At 41.4% G+C, this 20932-nt stretch overlaps 1 protein-coding gene across 1 annotated transcript in view; it reads left to right on the top strand.

Moving 5' to 3' along the window:
• The window catches only part of SRGAP1 (SLIT-ROBO Rho GTPase activating protein 1), a gene marked incomplete at its 5' end in the record, with an annotated part of 39208 nt that extends 19001 nt beyond the window's left edge, over nucleotides 1-20207 (top strand). Inside the window, 7 exons of the mRNA XM_009078801.1 lie at nucleotides 3409-3514; nucleotides 6849-7073; nucleotides 8586-8665; nucleotides 15843-16023; nucleotides 16573-16707; nucleotides 16834-17179; nucleotides 18982-20207. Of these exons, the coding sequence (XP_009077049.1) occupies nucleotides 3409-3514; nucleotides 6849-7073; nucleotides 8586-8665; nucleotides 15843-16023; nucleotides 16573-16707; nucleotides 16834-17179; nucleotides 18982-19359 (1451 nt within the window). The remainder of the gene's footprint in view (nucleotides 1-3408; nucleotides 3515-6848; nucleotides 7074-8585; nucleotides 8666-15842; nucleotides 16024-16572; nucleotides 16708-16833; nucleotides 17180-18981) is intronic.
• Nucleotides 20208-20932: the final 725 nt, after the last annotated feature.

Raw genomic sequence — 20932 nt, 5'->3', positions numbered from 1 at the left:
CTTTACTCTTCTGAGGCAGATTGTTCACTTCTGATCTGTTTCACTTTAGAGTCTACCTTAGCAAAAACCTCATTGTGAGTGACCAGCTGGTTAAAATGCGTTATTTCTTATGGAAAAGTAGACATTCATTGTTTCTCTGTGTCTCTGCAGTAAACCATGGTGACACTGCCTCTCCAGAACAGGTTCCAGTGGTCTGGGAGGCTGAAGATCACACCTCTTAAGGCTTGAGCATCTAGGATTTATGTCTGTCTCATGCTGTTGAGAACTGATCCATAGTGCGTGGCTGACAAAGAGGCAGCTAGCTGATAAGTAATTCTTTCATTTATGCAATGACATTAATCGCATCAGGATTCATTCATCCAGTTCAAGGGCATGGAGTGTTTGCAGAGGAAGTCTATAGGAGATCAATAAATAAAAATTTTTCCAGAGCAATGCAGGATTGCACTTCCAGTAGATTTTCTTGTGTAGTTTGTGATCTGCCTCTTTGGAGGATTTTGTTAAATAACAAGTTGGACAGACACTTCTCAGAGGTGATTAAAGTGAAATCAGAGGGTGAGATTGTAGACTTAAATGACCTCTGAAGAGTCCTGTGAGCTCTCTTATTTTTCTTTTTTTTTGTAGTAGCTGGTAGAGGCTTATTAGATCCCAAACATGTCGGATACTTAAGTGCCTAGATAATTTTATGGATACACAGGAAAACAAGTTCCTTGTATTATCAGGGTACTTTGTTCCATTATTGTCTGGTGAAAATACATTAATAGTTCTGGGCACAGGTGCCTAGCTCTTCCACAAAGAGCTATAGTCTTGAAACCCCAGAGGTTGGCCTCTTCCCCTTCTCTTGGTTCACCCCAGAAACGTCTCCTGTGCTCTGCACTGCACTGCAGCTCTGCTTTGACAGAAGCACAGTGTTTTCACACCAAACTAACTTCTTGTCTTGCTGGCAGGAAACTCTCTTGTTTGTGGGTTTGACCCCCATGGCTGAGACTACTCTGGAAGGCAGGTGTGTCAGACCAGAGCTCCAAAGACTTTGCTCTGCTCTGAGAATTGGGAACTAAAAAATAATAACCACTTCACTGTGTGATATTTACCTGACATTAGTCTTGATTTGTGGTTGATATTCCTGGGTCCCTTTCCTGCCTCTCTCCACAGTCAGAAAAAACATGTTAGTTTTCAGTGTGCTTGGCCTTGCCAGAGGCTTGTCCTCTTGCTTGTGTTTAGGAATGTGTCTCATATCATTAGAGTAATGAACCAGTTTTCAGATCCCCTGATTTCTATTTCTGCTTGGCAGCTAATTGTGTTATTAGGACAAGTCATGTACTATCAGCACTTTTGTTTTCTTAGCTGAGAAATCGGTAATACCTCACTGGGCACTCAGGTAGGGCTAATTACAGTTCTTGAAAATCGGAGTAATGAGAAGAGGGTCTCCGACAGAAGTACTGTGAGAGGGGAGACATGGCCACCTTTCTGCAGGGTTGGGGTTGCCAGTGGCTCCTTGCAGCAACCAGCTTGTAGTTTGGATGGCCCTTCTGCCTTGAGGCTCTCTTTAGCAAAGCCAGTGGAGGCAAAACAATGCTTTCTTTCCACTCCATGGACAGCACTGGAAAGAAATTTGTAGCAAATTTGAGCTGTGAATTCTTTCTGCCTGGTCACTGTGTGGTTCTTGGCTGCTGGCTGGGGTTAAACCACAGCAGTCTCCAAACACTAATGTACTGCGTAGATGCAAGCAACGATGAAATTTGGCTCCATATTTAAAAGCAGCGTGCAAATGCATAACATCATTGCCTAGCTCCTTTAAACCAAATCGATGCTGGGAAATAAAAGCCTTTTGAAATAACATGGAAAGCACACAAATTTACCACTTGGCAGTAGTTTGGATTTTCAATAAAGGGGCTTTCATGGAAACTGGGTCTGGGTTACCAGGAAGGTTTTGAAAATACACACACTTCATTCAAGCATGCATAGTTTGCAACTGCTTCAGTTTGGAGGTGACCTGCTAGTGCTTAGTAGTGATCATCCTCCTAGTAGGGCAGCTGGGGCAGCTCGACACATGGCTATTGGCCAAACTCTCTGTACCTGCTCTGCCAGGTCTGTGCTGCCTGCTGGGACCAGTTCCTGGGTTATGCATTCTGTAAACCATGTCTAGGAACTGCTTGGAAGAGTTGTAGTTGGCACAGACCACAAGCACTTTGGACAGTGTGATAATTACTGTGTGGTGGAAACCTGCCGGTGTTCAAGACTGTGCCCCAGCCTGGTTTAACTCACTAGTTTAGACAGATCTATTGCATCCATAGCCTTGACAAGAGGCAGCTCAAGAGTGACCTTGTTGCTCTCTACAGCTACCTGAAAGGGGGTTATAGAGGGGTGGGGGATGGTCTCTTCTGCCATGCCTGCAGTGAGAGGACTAGAGGGAACAGTCGTAAACTGAGACAAGGGAGATTTAGATTAGCCGTTAAAAAAAATAATTCACTGTTAGGGTGGTCAGGAACTGGGTTGCCCTGGAAGCGTTTAAGAGGCGTCTGGATCTGGTGCTGGAAGATATGGTTGAGGATTTAGGGATTATAGCAGAGTGGCAGGTTAACAGTTGGACTTAATGATCTGAGAGGTCTCTTCCAACCTTAATGATTCTATGGGAAGGCATTACTGAAATTTTAGGCTGTTTCCAACAGTGTCATTTACGCAGAAAACACATTGAGTAAAAAAATTGAGATATTACTTATTCTGAAAAACAGTTTAAGCTTTTATCCCATCACTGTCCCATTTGCAGCCACATAATCTTTCTGACCAGCATGGAAGATAGTGCATGCTTGTTACAAGACATTAAGAACTGGTGCTTTTATCAACTGACCTTGTTTTTTCCCGTTTCAGAATGATTTTGGTGGACTGCTGTAAAATCATTTGGGAAAGATGCTATCTTTGTGTTAATTGTCTGCACACCAAAAAACATTAAGGCCTTTCTCCTACTTTGCCACTAAGAGAGTTATAGCTGGACATTTGATCAAGAAAACTTACTAGAGAAGCTCAATGATTGGAATATTATATATCTGATGTGAACCTTCAAATAAAGAGAATGAATCTGTATTTGAAACAGATGGCCAACATGTCTTTTTGGTTCCCTCAGGTTATTTATGTACTGATTTTGTGGTTTTGTGAGCTGTCAAGCTCAGCAAGTGGCCAGGGTTTGGCTAAGGCAGATTTGTGGCTTCTTATAAAGATGTTACTTTTAAACTGTGTAGGTTTAATGAGAGGGTGAAGAACTTCTAGACCTTATTTTTTTAATAGGCCAAAATGAGAAGATACTGACTAGGAGCTTGTGATGGTGAAGAGTCAAAGTTAATTGAGTAAACTGACTGAATACTGTTTTAGACAATCATATGCAAGGGAACATGAAATATTTTCTTCTGTTTGCAGGAATAGACAATCTCTATGAGAGGGCTCTTCACATCCGCAAACTCCTCCTTACTTTGCCCAGGTCGGTCCTCATAGTGATGAGATACCTCTTCGCCTTCCTCAATCAGTAAGTGCTTTATAATTACCTGAGGTACTGTATCTTTATCTGCCTTTCTCTGCTGGTATTGAAGTTCTTTGGGTTTACTCATACTCCATGTAGAATTCAAATTTAGGCTCCATTTAACACAAAAGATGATCTAGTTGGCAACAAAAATAGAACAAAACCACTGGTTTTCATTCAAATGAAAAATTCTATTTGTCCAAAACTGAACAAGGTTATTCTAAGACAGATTAAAGTGTTGTCTGAAATGGGGAGTGCAGGCTACATCATTAAAGCTGGCAAGAAAATCAGCTGATAAGAAAAATAATGATTACAAACTGTAACTACATTAGAATTAGTTCATGTAATCCAAAAATAGATTATTTTTTTCCTTATCTCAAGCTTTTTTTTTAATCTCCGGATGGGAAAAAAACTAGTATATTCAAGCAACACAGGTACCACAGACTACCTGTCTGATGCTAGGCACTGCCAGGGTGAGACTTCGTGTTGCTACTTCCATGTTCTGATATAGGGGCTATGAGTATAGAGAACATCCATCACCTGTGTATGCTTTGATTTAAAGCAGCTTGGTTCTCACATTGCAAAACAGAGACTGGAAGGAGATGTTCATGTCTTCATCATTCCAGAAAAACTTCTTCATTCTCTAAGAGAAAATAAAAGACAGATTGGGCATTTGCACTGTGTTTCTTCCTCCAGTCCTTCACAGCCCTCTCTGGTTTTGCTGACCCCAGTGTTTTCACAGAAAATTTTGGTTATGTGCACTTCATCCTGATTCCAGCTTTGCTCTTTCTGCTGCCATAATGTCTGTTTCCTGTTAGATCTGTCTTCATATCATCTTTTTCCTCTTTTTTTCCTAAATTTGCCCTTGCTTGATTCATTCTTTGTGACCTTCCCCATTTCATCCAGCCTGTCTGTTCCTATAGAAACAGTGTCTTTGCAGCCAGGTTATTTGTGTGTACCTGTATTCACAGCTGTTCCCATTTCCTTTCTTCTAGTAATTTCTGAACCACTTTCAAGCAATATTTAAAAGAGGGGCAGAGATCGAAAGTTTTATTAAAATAACCATTCATTTGAAACTGAATTTATCCTCCAACTGTGACACCATATAAATGTCTTAAAGGTTTATTTCACAGCTTCTCCTCTGCTTAGGCATACAGATTGACCAGAGCTGTATGGGGTTGTACTTGTTACATGGCCATGTTACCTGCATCTGTGCTCTCCACAGGAATGCAATTCAGAATACCTTACTGCCTCCAGATTGCTCCTGGTGTATGTACAGGAGAAACATTCTCATGATTTGACTTTCTGCAAATCCCATTCTGCTTTTTGTTTATGCAGTTATGCCTGCTTGGCCCCATGAAGTCATCAGACCTCATGGCAGACCTCACCTTTGAGCTTCCTGCTCAAAGCTTCTAGAGTTAGATCAAGTTGCTCAAGGCTTTGTCCAGTCAAGAACCTCAAAGAGCAGCAACTCCACAGTCTCTCTAGGCAAGTCAGTTCCAGTACTTGGTCACTCTTAAAGACATTTTTTCCTGCCTTCAGTTGGAATATCCTTTGCTGTGTCTGTTGCCTCTCGTCCTGTTGCACCTATGTCTGTCTTGCTCTTGTTTATAGTTTTGCTAGTAGAAGACTGCAGCTAAATTCTTCAGTAGCCTTCTTTTCTAAAGGCTGAACAAACCCACCTCTCTCCCTTTTTGTTTTTAACCCATATGCTCCAGCTCCCCAGCCATCTGTGGAGTCCTTTTCTGGATTTGTACCACTTTTTCAGTCTCCCAGAACTAGACACTGAAGCCCATGTGCAGTTTCATGAGCACCAGGTGGAAGAGGAATAATCTATTCCCTTGACCTGCTGGCTTTTCTCTTCCTAATATAGCCACAGACAACTAGCAACTAGCATGCTTTGCAGGAGGACACATTGCTGAGTCACATCCAACTTCTTGTCCAAGAGAGACTTTTCCCAGTGCTTTTCCTTGAGGGCTGCTATCCAACAGTCAGCTCGAGACTGTAGTAATACATGGAATTACTCCATTGCACAGGCAGGACTTTGCATTCATCCTTGTTGAACTTGAAATTGTCATTTGTCCATTCCTACATCTTGTCAAGGTTCTTCTAAATGCTAACCCTGACCTTTAGCATATCTGCCGCCCCCTGCCCAGCGTGGTATTATCTGTAGGTCAGCTGAGTGTGCACTCCCTCCCCTTGTCTAGGTCATTCATGAAGATGTTGAACAGTATCAGCCCCAGTATTGAGCCCTGAGGAGCACTGTGAATTACCAGCCATCAGCAGAACTTCACATCTTTCACAATGATAGTTACAATCCATTTTACACATTTTTGCACACATATAAAGGCTGAACCACTTTATAAATTGGTAGAACATGATGTCTCCAATTAACTCACAGGACAGGCTAATAAATCATGGCATAAGAAAGAACATGATTAATTTTACAAGCTAATTATGAGGGGAGTCATTTTGAAGGCTTGCCTCAGGTTTATATTGCTTGTACATGAAAAATGCACTCTAAAATTCCCTTTCTAGAGGGAATATGATGAACACAACCAGATATTAGAATTCCTATGCTGTTTCAGAGTGCAGAACAACATACTATAGGGCATCCCAGTGCTTCAGGTTGTGTTTGACTGGCCCTGCACAGAACCACTCAAAAGCCAGCACTTCCACTAGAAATGTCAATGCTTTTAAACAAGGGAATAGATAAGCAACTGTTCATTCATTCAAAGTCAAAATTGAAAACTTGTAACATTGCATTTTCTGGAAGATAGGAGAGCTTGCAAAAGTTGATTCATAAGAACAATCAAAGCCTTTTGTTCGTGCGCTTCCATAATGAAACTGTTGTGGGAGTTTGTGGGCAGAAGGCAAGGTGCTTAGGAATTTTAGGCTGTACAGTAAAAACAAAAAACAGAAGTCACACAAGCCTTTGCAAGATCCAGGAACTTGGTTGTCTTCAATTCAGTCTGCCAGAGTTACATACCCAGCTGATGGGAGAGATGCATCAAAGTCTGATGAGAAATGATAGGCATGTATACCAACTTTGCATCCAGTCCACTTGGAGCTCCAAGAATAAGCACTGATGAGACAGAAGCAGCAGCAGTTGATGCATTAGCCCATTAGGTCAGTGTACAAATCATATACATACGTATTTGTGGTATAAACTCACTTTATAATGTATATAACCTATTGAAGAAACCTTTTGTTCTTCAGTTCCTGTTTAGAGAACAGGAAATCTCTATGCTGTCATGGAAAATAAATTTTTCTACAGTTCTCAGAATAAGGTCAGTCACAGTGGAAAAGTCAATTTTTCTTGATTTTTCTGTTACAACAGCCTTTCACAGTACAGCGATGAAAACATGATGGATCCCTACAACCTGGCCATTTGTTTTGGGCCAACTCTGATGCCTGTTCCAGACATACAAGACCAGGTGTCTTGTCAGGCACATGTGAATGAGATAATCAAAACTATCATCATCCATCATGAGGCTATTTTTCCAGATGCAAAAGAACTTGATGGACCAGTGTATGAAAAGTGCATGGCTGGAGATGACTACTGGTAAGTCAGAATGTTACCCTTCCATCTGCTTAACAAAATTGGTAGGCCAGTTGTCTGGATAACTTCTGTAATATAGAATTACTTTTGCACACAGTAGAAGTATGAAGATAAACAAAAAGAGCATTTAGGTTCACCTAGTGAACTGTTAGCTCTAAAAAAAGTGAAGCAAAGGCAGTAATAATGGGGTTCCCTACAAGATATTGTGGAGGAAGCTGCTCTTGTGTTCAGCCAGATACAGTCAGAATTCCAGGTGGACTGTGCAGAGCACATGACTGGTAGGAAATTGTTTCTCTGGCTGTGAACTACCTTAACAAATTTCAGCTTATGATGCCTTCTCCCTGCTCTGTTTCTCTCTGTTGCAGTTTTACCATGCAGATATCTAAACACCACACAGCCACTCACTCCTCCCACAGTAGGCTGGGGGAGAGAATTGGGGAAAGGAGTACAATTCATGGGTTGAAATGAAGAGAGTTTAAGAGGACAGAAAAGAATGGGCAAATAATAATTAGAATATGAAAAAAAAGAGTGCTGCACAACGCAATTGCTGACCCCAGCTGGTCCCTGAGCTGCAGCCCCTGACTGGCTTTGCCCCAAGTTTATATACTGAGCACGACAGCACATGGTCTGGAATATCCCTTTGGTCAGTCCATGTTTCTTCCCAGCTTCTTGTGCCCCCCAGCCTACTCGTTGGTGGAATGAGGGGAGAAGCTGAAAAGTCCTCAATTTAGTGTAAACACTGCACAGCAACAACTAAAACATCAGTGTGTTATCAACATTATTCTCATCCTGAATCCGAAACACAGCACTGTACCAGCTGCTAGGAAGAAAATTAACTCTATGCCAGCCAAAACCAGGACACTTCCTTGGCAGCATACACACGCACTTTTTATGTATTAAAGATTCAAGTGGTCTGAGGACTTACGAATACCTCGGGAAGGCTGTGGATGTGGTCTGTTGGGATTTCAGCAAGGCATTTCAAACTGTCTCCCACAGCATACTTCTAGAAAAACTGGCTGCTCATGATTTGGATGGGTGGATTGTTGTAGAGAGGTGTGGGATGGTCTCTTCTGCCATGCCTGCAGTGAGAGGACTCGAGAGAACAGTCGTAAGTTGAGACAGGGGAGATTTACATTAGATATTAGGAAGAAAATATTCATTGTTAGAGTGGTTAGGCACTCGAATAGGTTTCCCTGGAAGTGCTTAAGAGGCATCTGGATCTGGTGCTGGAAGATATGGTTGGAGGCTTTAGGGGTTACAGCAGAGTGACAGGTTAATGGTTGGACTTGTTGATCTTAGAGGTCTCCTTCGACCTTGATGGTTCTATGATTCTATGTTGTTTCAAGGAAAGTTGTGTAGGCTCCTTCAGTAATTGTGTATTCATAGCACCCCAGGAAAATTATGTTGCACATAACTTTGTAACATTGTAAGAATAATTTTAAATACTCTCGTGGGGGTGGAATATTTTTGATATATGTGGTTTCTGTCTCTGCTTGACCTTTTGTTTCCCTTCAGTGACAGCCCATACAGCGAACATGGTACATTAGAGGAAGTGGACCAGGATGCTAGTACAGAGCCCCACACGAGTGAAGATGGTACGTCTGTTATGTTACTGTGCCTTTGATGGGAGCAAGTTTTACAGGTGTTTCATGCAGGAGGCCTTCTTCCTCTCCAAATTGTGTCTTATATGAAAGAAGGGAATTTTAGTCCTGGTAGCATATCTTTAATCTCTGTTTGTGTGCTTTTGCACTCTTGATTCATCTGTGTTTGACCAGCTGTTTCCTTGTTCTCTCCTGATTTGCCCAGTCACAGGAAGGGCAAGAGAAACTACTTCAGTCAGCACATATTATTTTCTGACATAATGTTACATTTTTAGTGACTCTTTTATCTACAAAAAATAAACTTTTCAAAACTGTGCATTTAGCTATTTCAGCTAAGGGATAATTGCCATTCAGGCTCTATTTTTGTATGAATTTAAAAGCTGTTTCATCTAAAGGATTTGTAACTGTTGAAAAACATGTGTGTACACCCCCCCGCTGAAACTGCTGAACAATAGAAATTTTGTGTAAGTATGAATCACATATACTCTGACAGTTCTCGGTGCAATAGATAACCATGAAAAAAATTGGTGCATCTCCATTATATCAGTTCTTTTTAGCCAGGTTTCCTAAAGCTGTATTTGAATCTGAGGCCATCCTTCTGAGGTCCCTCACAATAACTTCTGCCCAGTTTCAAGCAAATGCAACAGATGGAAAGAAATCAAAAAAGTTGTTAGATTAACTACCAATTTTGTGAGAATTAGTCGCCAGTTTAGAGGTGAAGGATTCACAATAATGCTCCCTGTAGAGAAGAGCAGCAGTGTGAGCTCACTGCATGTCTGGCCAGCAGACATCCCAGACAGAGCAACCAGCACACATGAACTTTGCAGAAGCAAAAGTTGCCCCTTGTCCATCCCAGGATATGTGGAAGGAGGAAGAGGAAAAGACAGAGTGGAGGCAAGGAGAAGGAGTTTTTGTTTTTTTGAAAGGATGTCATAAGGAACACCACTTAGGAGCTGGGACAATTGTCATGTGGAAGGGGAACAGGAAAGTGTATCTATAGGAAATCTGGCTACACTGGTCCTATTGCACAGAACAATGTAAACAGTAGTTCCACTCTAGCTGCACCCATCTGCTTTGTCACGTAGACAAGCTGTCAGTGACAGATTGTCTGTCTCTTCCCCTTTGCCAAGGTGAGGCAGGGGCAGGCAGAGCCTGTCAGTGCAGCTGTTTTGAGAGGAGGGACAGTTGAATGGGCAGGCATCACAGAAAGGGGGAAAACTGAGGATAGGAGAGAAATCAGTGTTAATCTTCTGCCTAAGGTGTATACCCATGTCTGTGCCCACAGAGGGAATACCAACAGCTCTACAAGACAGCCTGTATGTGGGTTCCTCTTGATCAGCTCTGTGGAACTAAACCCACAACACATCTCTGCTAAGTAGCATGAACAAACTCATAATTGCACTTTATTTTTCAAAGACAGTATAGCTATACTTTAGAAGAGCTCCTTTTTCCATTGGAGGTATGAAGCAAGAGTGAAAACTGAGGAGTTCTGTCTCTCATTTAGAGCACAAGTGAAGTAGTGAAATGCAGGTGACACCAGTTTAATATTTTGGGACCAACTTTGGGGTTCCATGACCAGACTGAGAGATAAAGGCCTGATTGGGCATGGAGAAGTGTAGCTTTTCAGCAGCAATCAAAAGCAGTTACATGAAAGCCATGCCAGGATCCAGAGGAGCAGGGCTGTGACACTGTGTGGTGCATTACCTGTACCTCAGTCATCATGGGCTCTGCCCCACTACTGTGTTGTTATAATCCCAGTTTTACATTTCTGTCATAGTGCTACCTGTGTTACAGCTGTGTCACTGGTGAAGACACACCCTGAAGAGAACAGCTGTCAACAGGACAAAGTTCTGTTAAAAGATTTATCTGCTCAAGTTTGTGTTCACCAGATCAGCCAGCAGGTTAATTCTAGTTGCCTCATCGCACCTTTTTAACTAATTCAGAGCTGAAAAGAAGTGAATATTTGTGTTTATGGATAAATAATTGTTAGCACGAAAATATTTGTAAGCTAGGGAAATACTGCTGCAATGATAAAGAAGAGCACTCCTGGATCACATGCAAAACAGTGTTGGTTTTTGATTCCCAGCCTGCAAACTCTTTTTTTCCATGGATATGGCTTTCCATTGTAAGAGCACATCATTCTAAATGCATTCACTATCTCTTTGCACATACATTCACGTGTTTGTGCTTTGGAAATTTCCTTTAAAAAGAGTTCTTGACACCACATATGAGAATAGGTGAGAATTTTTCAGTTTGCACGTTGAACATCATGAGAGTTACTGACTGACATTGCAGATTTTAAAAAGGCCTTTGCTAAAGGGTCTGGAGTATTTGAGGGGTTTAATGTGATTGATTCATTGATTATAATCTGGTTGCATCACTACCAGCTGTATGTGGAGAGAGAGGAGAGAGAAAGGGATATTCAGCATTGCTGCTGTATTGATCAGACATGTGGTACTTATATGTTTCCCTCTGTTAGGACATGGAAGAAACAGATTCTGTAAATATGAAGGGTTTTTTTTTTAATGTTGAAAATCTGATTAGTTTTATGCTAAAATGGTATATACATGCACAAGACTGAGCAGCTAACCCCATAGGAATTACAGGGTTATTGAAACATAATCCAGAGACTATGATGACAAGCAAAAGGATTTATTATCTTGGAGGTCTTTTCTATGATTCTATGATGTTTCTACTTTAGTTATTATTGTTATTAAGTTAAACTACAAGTGACTCTCTGTGCCTATTAGAATAAACCCAACTGTAGGCACTGTCTCAGTAGTGCTAGAAACATTTAATTACAATTTAGAAAACAGCAAGACAAAATGGAAAATTAAATTTTATGTATGCAGAGGTAAAAAATTGGTAGACTGGTGAAAAGAAGGCTGAAACTTAAAACTGAGCATCTAAATACTTCATAACTGCTTAATTTTAAGTGTATAAATTGCCCTTTTCCCCCCTAAGGTTCATATATTTGAGTTGATCACTGGAAAGAGAAGAGGGAAAAACATGCATAGTGTTTTCAGTCTTTTTTAAATGTGCAGAAAGTATCCCCATAAGGAAAACACATACATTTCTTCTTTCTTCTAAATCTGGAAATGAAATTTAATTTGTGAAGTTCAGAACATTTGTACTCAAGCTGAGACACACAAAAAAAAATCTATGTGTAACTTTGCCGCAGACAAACCTTTACCTGAAAGTGCCTCTGCAGTTAAGATTGAAAGGATATGGTTCATGTTTTGCTGAACCAGTGTTTAGTATATTTCTTTTACCTCCAAATCGCTGGGGAATTTTAGTTCTTGTTGGAGTCATATGGAAAAGGGTCACTATGTTTGTTTCCAGAGGAAGTAAGTATTTCCCGAGGAAGTTAAACAGATGGGGTTCTCCTAGGAAAACATACATGCAATTAATATCATAGTCTTCATAGGTATCAAATAAGGCAAAAATTTAGATGGTAGTTCTACTGAAAACAGAAATTACAGGGGCAGTATAAGACTGTAAGTTGTTGTGTCCCCAACATGGAGTAATTTTCTTGCCGTGATCGACACTTTGCTGAATTCTGTTCTGTCAACACCTTGCAACATTTCCTTGCTTTTGCTGTTCCCAGAGAGCTGCTGTCCTGAGGATAGGACTTTCTAAATTGCAGAGCCTCTATTCTCTGACAGGATGCAGAAAAGGATAAAGACTTTGGGAGGTAGCATCTTCCTCGAGAGTTCAAGTACATTCTTTATTCCTGACAGACAGGGTACACCTGGGAACATGGAGGAAGCACAGAGAAAACCAACAGTAACCTCCCCCACAAAAAGTCCAGTCCTTTCCTTCGTTCCCTGTGCCCTGATGTGTAAAGGGCAGGGCAGTGCCTCTTCAGTGCCATCACCTCTGTAGGGTGGTTAGTACTACATCTGGCGGTCCAATCCCAAAATTAAGATTAGCCCTTATGTTTCTTCTGCCCTTTCTGCTCTTCCAAGCAGCAGAAGTTTATCGCACAGTTCTTCAGTTTGTCCTAATTTTTCACTTCCATAGCATTGCCTGATTCACTAGAGATGATAGCTGGTGACATCCTGTATGTCATCAAATACTTCTTGCTACTGTAGGGGAATGCCCCCAGGTATGGACAGAGCAGTGCAATTACACTTCCCTCCAATCTGTCAGTTTTACTGTTAGACATTCAGTACCACTCAGAATTTGAGCTACAGACCCCAAATTTAGCTTTCATCACCTTTGCTTTTTGGTCTGTCATTCAGCAACTTGATATTAAATGGCTTAACTTTTCAAAATGCATTTATTTCTTGAAGTAACTGTCATGGTACTTTGATTTTCAGAATTAAAGCTTGACCTGTAACAGGGTGAATTACTGTTTAAGTACAGTCTTAATTGTGTTTGCAATAGGAAAGTTATCTCTGTAAAAGCAAGGTTCAAGCAAAGAAAATGCCCCTTTCAAAATAGTAAAACCAGTCTGAACTGATTTTTTTGTCCTGTTTAGAAATGTAGGTGAAATCTACTGGGCACTCCTCCCTGAGGAGGTGGGATTTGTTACCCAGCAGTCTGATGTATGTGTTTCCAGAGTCACATCCATTATGGGTACATTAGCAATTCATACAGCTGGTTCCAGTGGGACAGCTTTCTTCAGACCTCTGAGAAAGTATGTGAGTCTTGCAGGCAGTGGAAGGGTACAATAAACAGATTCCCATTGTGTGTCACACAGATTAGCATAATTCCACTGAAGGAGGTAGAACTATTTCTAGTTTAGTCCATTAATTTGTAAATAAAAAGGCTTGTGTACTCAAATATGGGATACTGTATGGTCTGTTGAAGCTAGCAGAGAAATGGGAAATCCCATAGCTAATCAGTGTCAGGGTTTATCAGTCAATCCATGACCATTACCAGTTAACTTCAGAGAATGTAAAAGAAAAATATGTGCAGGAAATTTAGCATTTACTGTAAAGCTTTTTTTTTTTTTTGTTTGGTTTTTTTTTCATTTTAAAGTATACCCATTAGCGAGTGACTGGTTCTCTGAAACCTGGGAGCTTTTGTTTCTGAATTCTTGACCCACTCTTCCATAACCTATAACTTAGCTGCAATCTGAGAAAAGTGTTTTCACACAAATGTCTGCTCCTTTTTAATCCTACACTATTCCAGTAATACCTTCTTATAACAAATTCCACAAGCAATGTGCATGATATGTGTAAAAACTATGTTGTTCTGTTAGTGTCCCATTATTGTCATGTGATTTCATATTGCCTCTTAAACATGATGCAAGATAAACAGTAATGTTTGGTTTTATTTCTTTTCATTTGACAGTAGTGTCTTTCTGTGCCTGTAGTCACTTTGTTGCATCTGCACTTTCTGTTAGACTGTAGATTGAATATCTAGAAATGGCAACAAGGTAGTATAGTAGAATATCACACCACCATTAAAGATTTCCCAGTTTTCCAGAATGTGTTTTTCTATGTCAACTCTACATTTTCTTTGTGTAAAAACTGAAAACCAAGAAACCTTTCAGCCCCTACCCACCCACTAGGGAATGCCTGCCAGTGAGCCAGCCAGTAGGGTTGCATTTTCAGGAATTAGTATTGTTATCGCTAGGTTCTTATTTGAATTTATATTACTGAAGTAATTTCTGCCAGTGTACATTACTTTTGTGTTTGTAACAGTGAATTCCTCATATGTGTGTTTGCCATCTCTAGAAAGTTTCCAAGTTGGTAACTTCTAAACCCCCTGCAGTTTGTCACTGACAGGAGCTCTTAACGTGACTGCACGAGCAGCAAACCACAAGACAGCCTTCTGCAGGCTGGGCAAGTTATTTAAAAAATGAGCTGCAAGCTACAACCTCAGTAAAGATGCTGTCATTAAGTTTTGATGCTGCAGGATGAAGTTAATTTTAAAAAGACATTCCTGTGCAAAATGCTGTCATAAAAGGACAGTGGGTTCATTACCAGCCTGGTTCTTTGGGGAATTACAACCTCAGCGATTTTAAATTTGCACCAGACAGAAAGTTGCTATGCTAGTCATTAGCCCAGATGGTAATTTCCATCTAAATATTGCTCTAATTACGTAAAGAAATTAGTCATTTCAGGGACTCTTGAGTTATTGGAATCATCAAAGTGTGAATTTTAGACCTGTATTTTGCAGGTTTTTCTCTATATTTTGAGACTGTGATGACAAATTTTAATCTGTTTGAGCTCAGGTGGTTTTGGTTTTGTGAGCAAGAAACTAGAGGTTGTTAAAATCACAGCTGTTCGCTGATGTCTGGGCACAGCTGGCAATACCTGCAGGGCCCCTTTGCCCACATCAGTAGGTTTCCATCCCAGGGATAAGTTGCAGGATGGAGTCCATTTCCAGTGTAAGGCTGAATTTACCAGCATACCACAGAAGATCAGCCAAGACTGCTGTAGGCAGTGTTTGGCCTCAAAACACTGGCCTAGCCTGCGGAAACCAGGGCAGCTTGGGATGTTGGAGCAGGCGCAGAGCTGCTTTAAGCAACTTGAGGCCACACAGGGACTGCTCCTGCAGGGGGAGTCATCCTTAGGCAGTCTGGGGCTGGCTGTCCCGCTCAAAAAGGTGTTAAGGAAGCAGATTAAATCACTAGGCTTCAGCGTTGTATAAAACACAAGGTTTTCACTTGGTCTGCACACTCATGACATTAAAGATAGAAATCCCATAGCCCAGTTAGGCAGTGTATCCCTACTTATGCACAGGGTAATGTTTTCTTCCTTCCTTTACCACTGCAGATATTAGAGGCACTCCTATTTACCTTTTCTTTATCACACTGGTTCCTCAGGCCTTTGATTATTCATCTGAGTTTGTTCATTTTATTTTCAGAGGTCTTCATTGCCTGGCCTCCATCCCACTCCTCATCCATGCCGGAGCCCTTGCAGCAGGAGGCAGAGGCCTTTCTTACAGCAGTAGCTGTTGTAACATTCAAGTGTGCTGTTAACTTTCCTGCAGCTTGTGAAGGAACCCAGATGTTTCACACTTGGGGCACAGATTGATTATGTTTCTTTCTAAAGGACGTGTTACAACTACTGCCTGAAATCTGCCTTAGTTCAACTGATCTCACTCTGCTCAGAATGAGCACTGATAAAATGCAATAAATGGGGATTATGAAACCCAAATAAGCAGATAAGCCAGTGTGGAATCTGATATCTGTTCCTCTTCCCTCCCCACTCAGAGTGTGAACCCATAGAAGCTATAGCCAAGTTTGACTATGTTGGAAGATCGGCACGAGAACTCTCTTTCAAGAAAGGAGCTTCCCTTCTGCTCTATCACCGAGCGTCTGAAGACTGGTGGGAAGGAAGGCACAATGGAATTGATGGCCTTGTCCCTCACCAGTACATAGTGGTGCAGGATATGTAAGCAGTTTCTGGTGTAACTGGTTCTTGGTGGGGTGTAAATTCTGAAGCAATTAGCAGCATTTTCCAAATGGGTCAATGGTTTGAAGGCTCAGATAGCTTAAACATTTGCCTTCTGTGCAGGATACCTCTATTGCCCTGAACTGACAGCTCAATCAAAAACTACTATGCTAAGCTTTTGTTATGGATATGTTCCCATTTAGAGACCAATGCTGCTGCACCATTTTCATTTGACTGTCTCTTTGCAGCAGTTGCTGACTTTTAACTTCCTAATAGCAAGAGCTGGAGAAATACAGGCCCGAACTCTTGTTTTGCAGTATTAAGCATTGCTTTGCCAAGGATGACGAAGTTCTTTACAGAAGGGTTACACTTGAAGTGTGAAGAGTTCAGTAAACAGAAGGATTGTAAGCAATTTTGGGAGACAGGCAAGAGCTGCAGTGCATTATAACATGCCTGCTTTTCTTAAGGGGATTAAAATCTGGGGGTGCCAAGGTGCTCTGTCACACTTCACTCAGTGACTTCTCATCTCACTATGTGTGTTCTGCTCAGGGATGATACTTTCTCAGATACACTGAGCCAAAAAGCAGACAGTGAGGCCAGCAGTGGACCCATCACTGAGGACAAGTCATCATCAAAGGACATGAACTCTCCCACTGACCGTCACTCTGATGTGTATTTAGGAAGGTAAGCTTCAACATAACATGTTTTCAGTAGTACTGCTCAAAGCTCAGGTAACACAGTAATTATTCCTCCACATACTTACCGTGGGTCACTACAACTTGTCCTATAACCACTTCTTCATTGGTGCAGGCAAAGAAAGAGGTCAGAACCTCTACCTCCTCTGAGACGCCCCGGCAGGAGCAGTGATGGCCACTGCCCAGTACACCCACCTCACCCTCTCTCCAACTCAGCTGTGGATCTGGGTTCCCCCAACCTGACAACTCACTGCAGTCCCAGAGCTCTGCTTCAAAATCGCAACCTCAATGCTGACAGCCCTGAAAGGCGACGTAGACCTGGGCACGGCAGCCTCACAAACATCAGTAGGCATGATTCTCTGAAGAAGATTGACAGCCCTCCAATTAGAAGGTCTACATCATCTGGTCAGTACACAGGTTTCAATGACCATAAACCACTGGACCCAGAGTCAATAGCTCAGGTTTGTGTCTTTTTTATTTATGTCATTCTCTGATTTTCTGAGGAGCAAATCTTACTGAGTAGCACAGCATAGAGCACATGCGCTGGAAGGAAGGTGTGTGCAGGGGAATATTCTACTTAGCTTTCCAAACAGAGCAGGGGAATATCCAACTTGGCTTTCCAAACAGGGCATTTGTGAAAGAAAATGTGTTAAGCGATCCTGAATAGAAGAAACACAAGGGGAGATAGATATTATTGAAGCAATAAAAAGAAATTATTTCCCACTATACTATAATGAAATTGCCTCTGCCACATGGAACACTAGGACAGCATATGATTACAACAGCTACGTAGATTGCTGTGCTCTGTTGAAGGTTAGCCTATTCTGACTTGGCTGTAATTAGTGTTCAGTTATTTCTGAGTATTGTGGTCATCAGAAAAGTGCTCTGACTGGCTAGTAGTGACCATTGCCATTCAGTGCACAGATTCGCAGTCCAGGGTCTTGTGGATTTTACAGTTTTCATATAGTTCATACCTAGTTCATACTGTACATTGATTTGACACTTGTAGTAGAACATAACGTGCAAGACATTGCACCTGCATAAATCGTGGGCCATCTTATCCCTGTGTGCTCACTCACCAGTCTCATTCCTGGCAGGAATAGGATGGAATAGGGAGCACCCTTATCATCAGACTGGTCTGTTGTACTGAGCTGGTAACAGCTCTTGAGCAGCTCTTGAGCTCTGTCTTCAGAACTCACGTGTTGTTTAGTTAGGATAACATGATTACTAGGGGCACCCTGAAGGTGCAGTACAATTGCAAACATATTTTACAATAACAGTAGCACTCATGTTTTAAAATTTAATGTGCTGGTAATGCTTCTTTGCAAACTCTGCTTCCAGCAAGGTATAGAAGAGACTGTCATGCTCAGGTCAGAAAGCTGAACCATTTATTAGGGTTAGAAAGTGTAAATGTTGTTACTGTTTTATTTTATCCCAAGTTAATTTATTTACTTCCCTGGAACTACATGCAGTGCTGTTTGGCTTAAGCTATCTTTGTTTTATGACTAGACTAGCAATCATTTGACAGTGAGAGAACCCAAACTTTGATTAAACTATGTGAAAGTCACTGTGTGAGCAGGCAGGAAACAACAGATATTTCAACCTTTGTTATATGTCAGTACCCCTGAAAAGTAGTAAACTAGTGCGTTCTCTTAGCATTCATGCCAGAAGTCCTGATGAAAAAAATAGTTCCTTAGGTATGTGTACTGAACAATATCTTGCAGGTTTCTTCTGTTTAAGATTAGCTCTCTGAAACTAGAGAAGAAATGATAGACACACAAGTTTTATTTCCTTAGAAAACCAGGTTTTGTAATCCATGTGAGGGAATACAGATCCTGAACACCTGAGGCATTAGATGAGAGGAGCAGTTAGCCAAGAGTTAGCAAATAGACTAATATCTTTACAGTTGTCAGTACCCAAGAGATGACAGAAATCTTCACTGTTAAAAACACTGCTAAGCAAATATCCATTGCACTGATAGTCACTTAATAAAATGGCTTTCAGATTTTAGTTTAATTGATTTTTTTTTTATTCTGTCACGTAAACAGGTTAAATATTTGTAATGTCCAGCCAGAGTTGCCATCTTGTCAGTCACAGTGTCTTTCAAATAAATCTGGTGGAAATTGGTTTTAGCACTGTAATAATTGTTAAAGGATGGTTGGCAAATCAATTCATGCATTTTCCAACCCCTCCCCTTGCTCCTCTGGTACTCTGCATTCAGTAGCAATGTGAATGACATGCCACTCTGTGTGCTTTGACCCAGGACATTGAGGAGACAATGAACACAGCACTGAATGAGCTGCGTGAGCTGGAGCGGCAGAGCTCGGCGAAACACGCCCCTGATGTCGTGTTGGACACCTTGGAACAAATGAAAAACACACCCACCCCTGCTGCCTCCACAGAGTCACTCAGCCCTCTCCACAGTGTGGTTTTGAGGAGCTCTGAGCCCCAGATCCGCCGTAGCACTAGTTCTTCCAGCGACACCATGAGTACTTTCAAGCCCATGGTGGCCCCTAGAATGGGAGTGCAGCTGAAACCTCCTGCTCTTAGGCCAAAACCTATTGTTCTTCCAAAAACAAATCCTAGCATAGGGCCTTCCCCTGCTTCCCAGGGTCCAGCTGACAAATCTTGCACAATGTAGACAGCTCAGCCACCCACAGTGCCCAGCCAGGATATGCTAGGGAAAGGGATGGATTAACAATAGAAGTCAGGGCTCCATAACATCATTTGTTCATGTTTGTAACTGGAGAGGCTTTGTTTTTCAGTGTTTTTGAATGTATTGTCTGAAAGTAGCTACATTAACATGGGCATTTGTATTTTGTATGGTTTCAGTTAAAAGAAAAACTGGACAATTGTGCATTGTTTTAGAAAAGCAAACATAGACTTACTTGAAAACTTGATGCTGCACCATTTATAATAAAACCAACACAGATCACAAACAGCTTGCCACGTTATACCATACTTCACAGTCTTACTGTAGCTTATAAGAACAGATCCTGCACAAAATTAAGGGGCTGGGGAGGGGTGGGGGGAGGTCAAGGGAGGTGGGGCCTCTCATTTGTGGGTCACCAAACCAAATATCAAGCAGGTTAGTAAGAACTGAAATCTAGCACGTGAGGATTAAGTGTCTGTGTGGAATGTCTAAGTCATCTCAGGCCACATTTCTTGAAGACACACTAAAAAAAATTAATCACCAAACCCTCACAACTCATAATTGGCACTGAGTTTTAGCTTTCTTGTTGGCAGTCTCACCAGAGGCAAGTGCTTGATGGAGCTGGAGATCACATTGCTCTCACCAATAAAATACAACATTCCAGGACACAGCTAAAGCACATCCCCAGAATAATATCTAGAAACTCCTTTTGTTGCCCTCTGTAATAGTGTACCTTTTCCCATGAAGCTAGACCTTCATCCCTCGATTTTCACAAAAGATGACTTCTTTTGAAGTTCATAGTTAAGCAAGCCAGGCAAGTACCTGAACCTGTTGGTCCATTAGGCAAGCTGATTGATCGGGGATTAAAAGGATCAACTACACAGGAATTCAGAAAAGTATCCCATTGACTTTATTGCTGTGTCCAATTAAAGACATGATTGGAGTTGAAATAGCCAGAGTTTCGACCTGACCCAGCTCTGCAGGCTTGCCTTGCACAGCACATATGCTCAGTTGTGCTGATGGCAGCAGGACAGGGACTCTGAAAAGGGACTACTACCTCCTGCCAGTGGTGCAGGGGTCACTCACAGGACAGGCAGCTGAGTTTCTACTGCCTAGATTCAAGCTGAATAAAGTTTTCCATAACTCATTTCCTCTCCCCTTCCCCTTTTGTTAAATTACGAAAATCAGTACCTTTCTTATGTCTGTGGGAGTGATGATTGTCAACTTTGCTTAGCACTCTGTTGTTAAACTGTTAGGCATGAACTAAGCATACAGCTGTTTTGCACGTTGCAACAGTAAGCCATAATATTATTTCTGTGAATATATTTTCCAACATCCAATCCATAAAACAGGGTTCAGTGAATAAGATGGGGAAAAAAATTACTTGTTGTCCACCTGAAGGAGTACAACTGGCTTTAATTAATATCTGTCTTTCCATATATTCTGTAAGATCTCACCATTGGAAAGCGTCAAGTTGTACCACTTGCTATGCATAAACAGCTGAGTTTGGGAGGAGAAGCAGTGACAAAATCTGATAGGCATAATAGCTGAGGAGCCAAGA

Source organism: Acanthisitta chloris, unplaced genomic scaffold, assembly GCF_000695815.1.
Source record: "Acanthisitta chloris isolate BGI_N310 unplaced genomic scaffold, ASM69581v1 scaffold8417, whole genome shotgun sequence".
In the NCBI taxonomy this organism is placed as follows: Eukaryota; Metazoa; Chordata; class Aves; order Passeriformes; family Acanthisittidae; genus Acanthisitta; species Acanthisitta chloris.
This window is presented reverse-complemented; position numbering and strand designations above follow the sequence as displayed.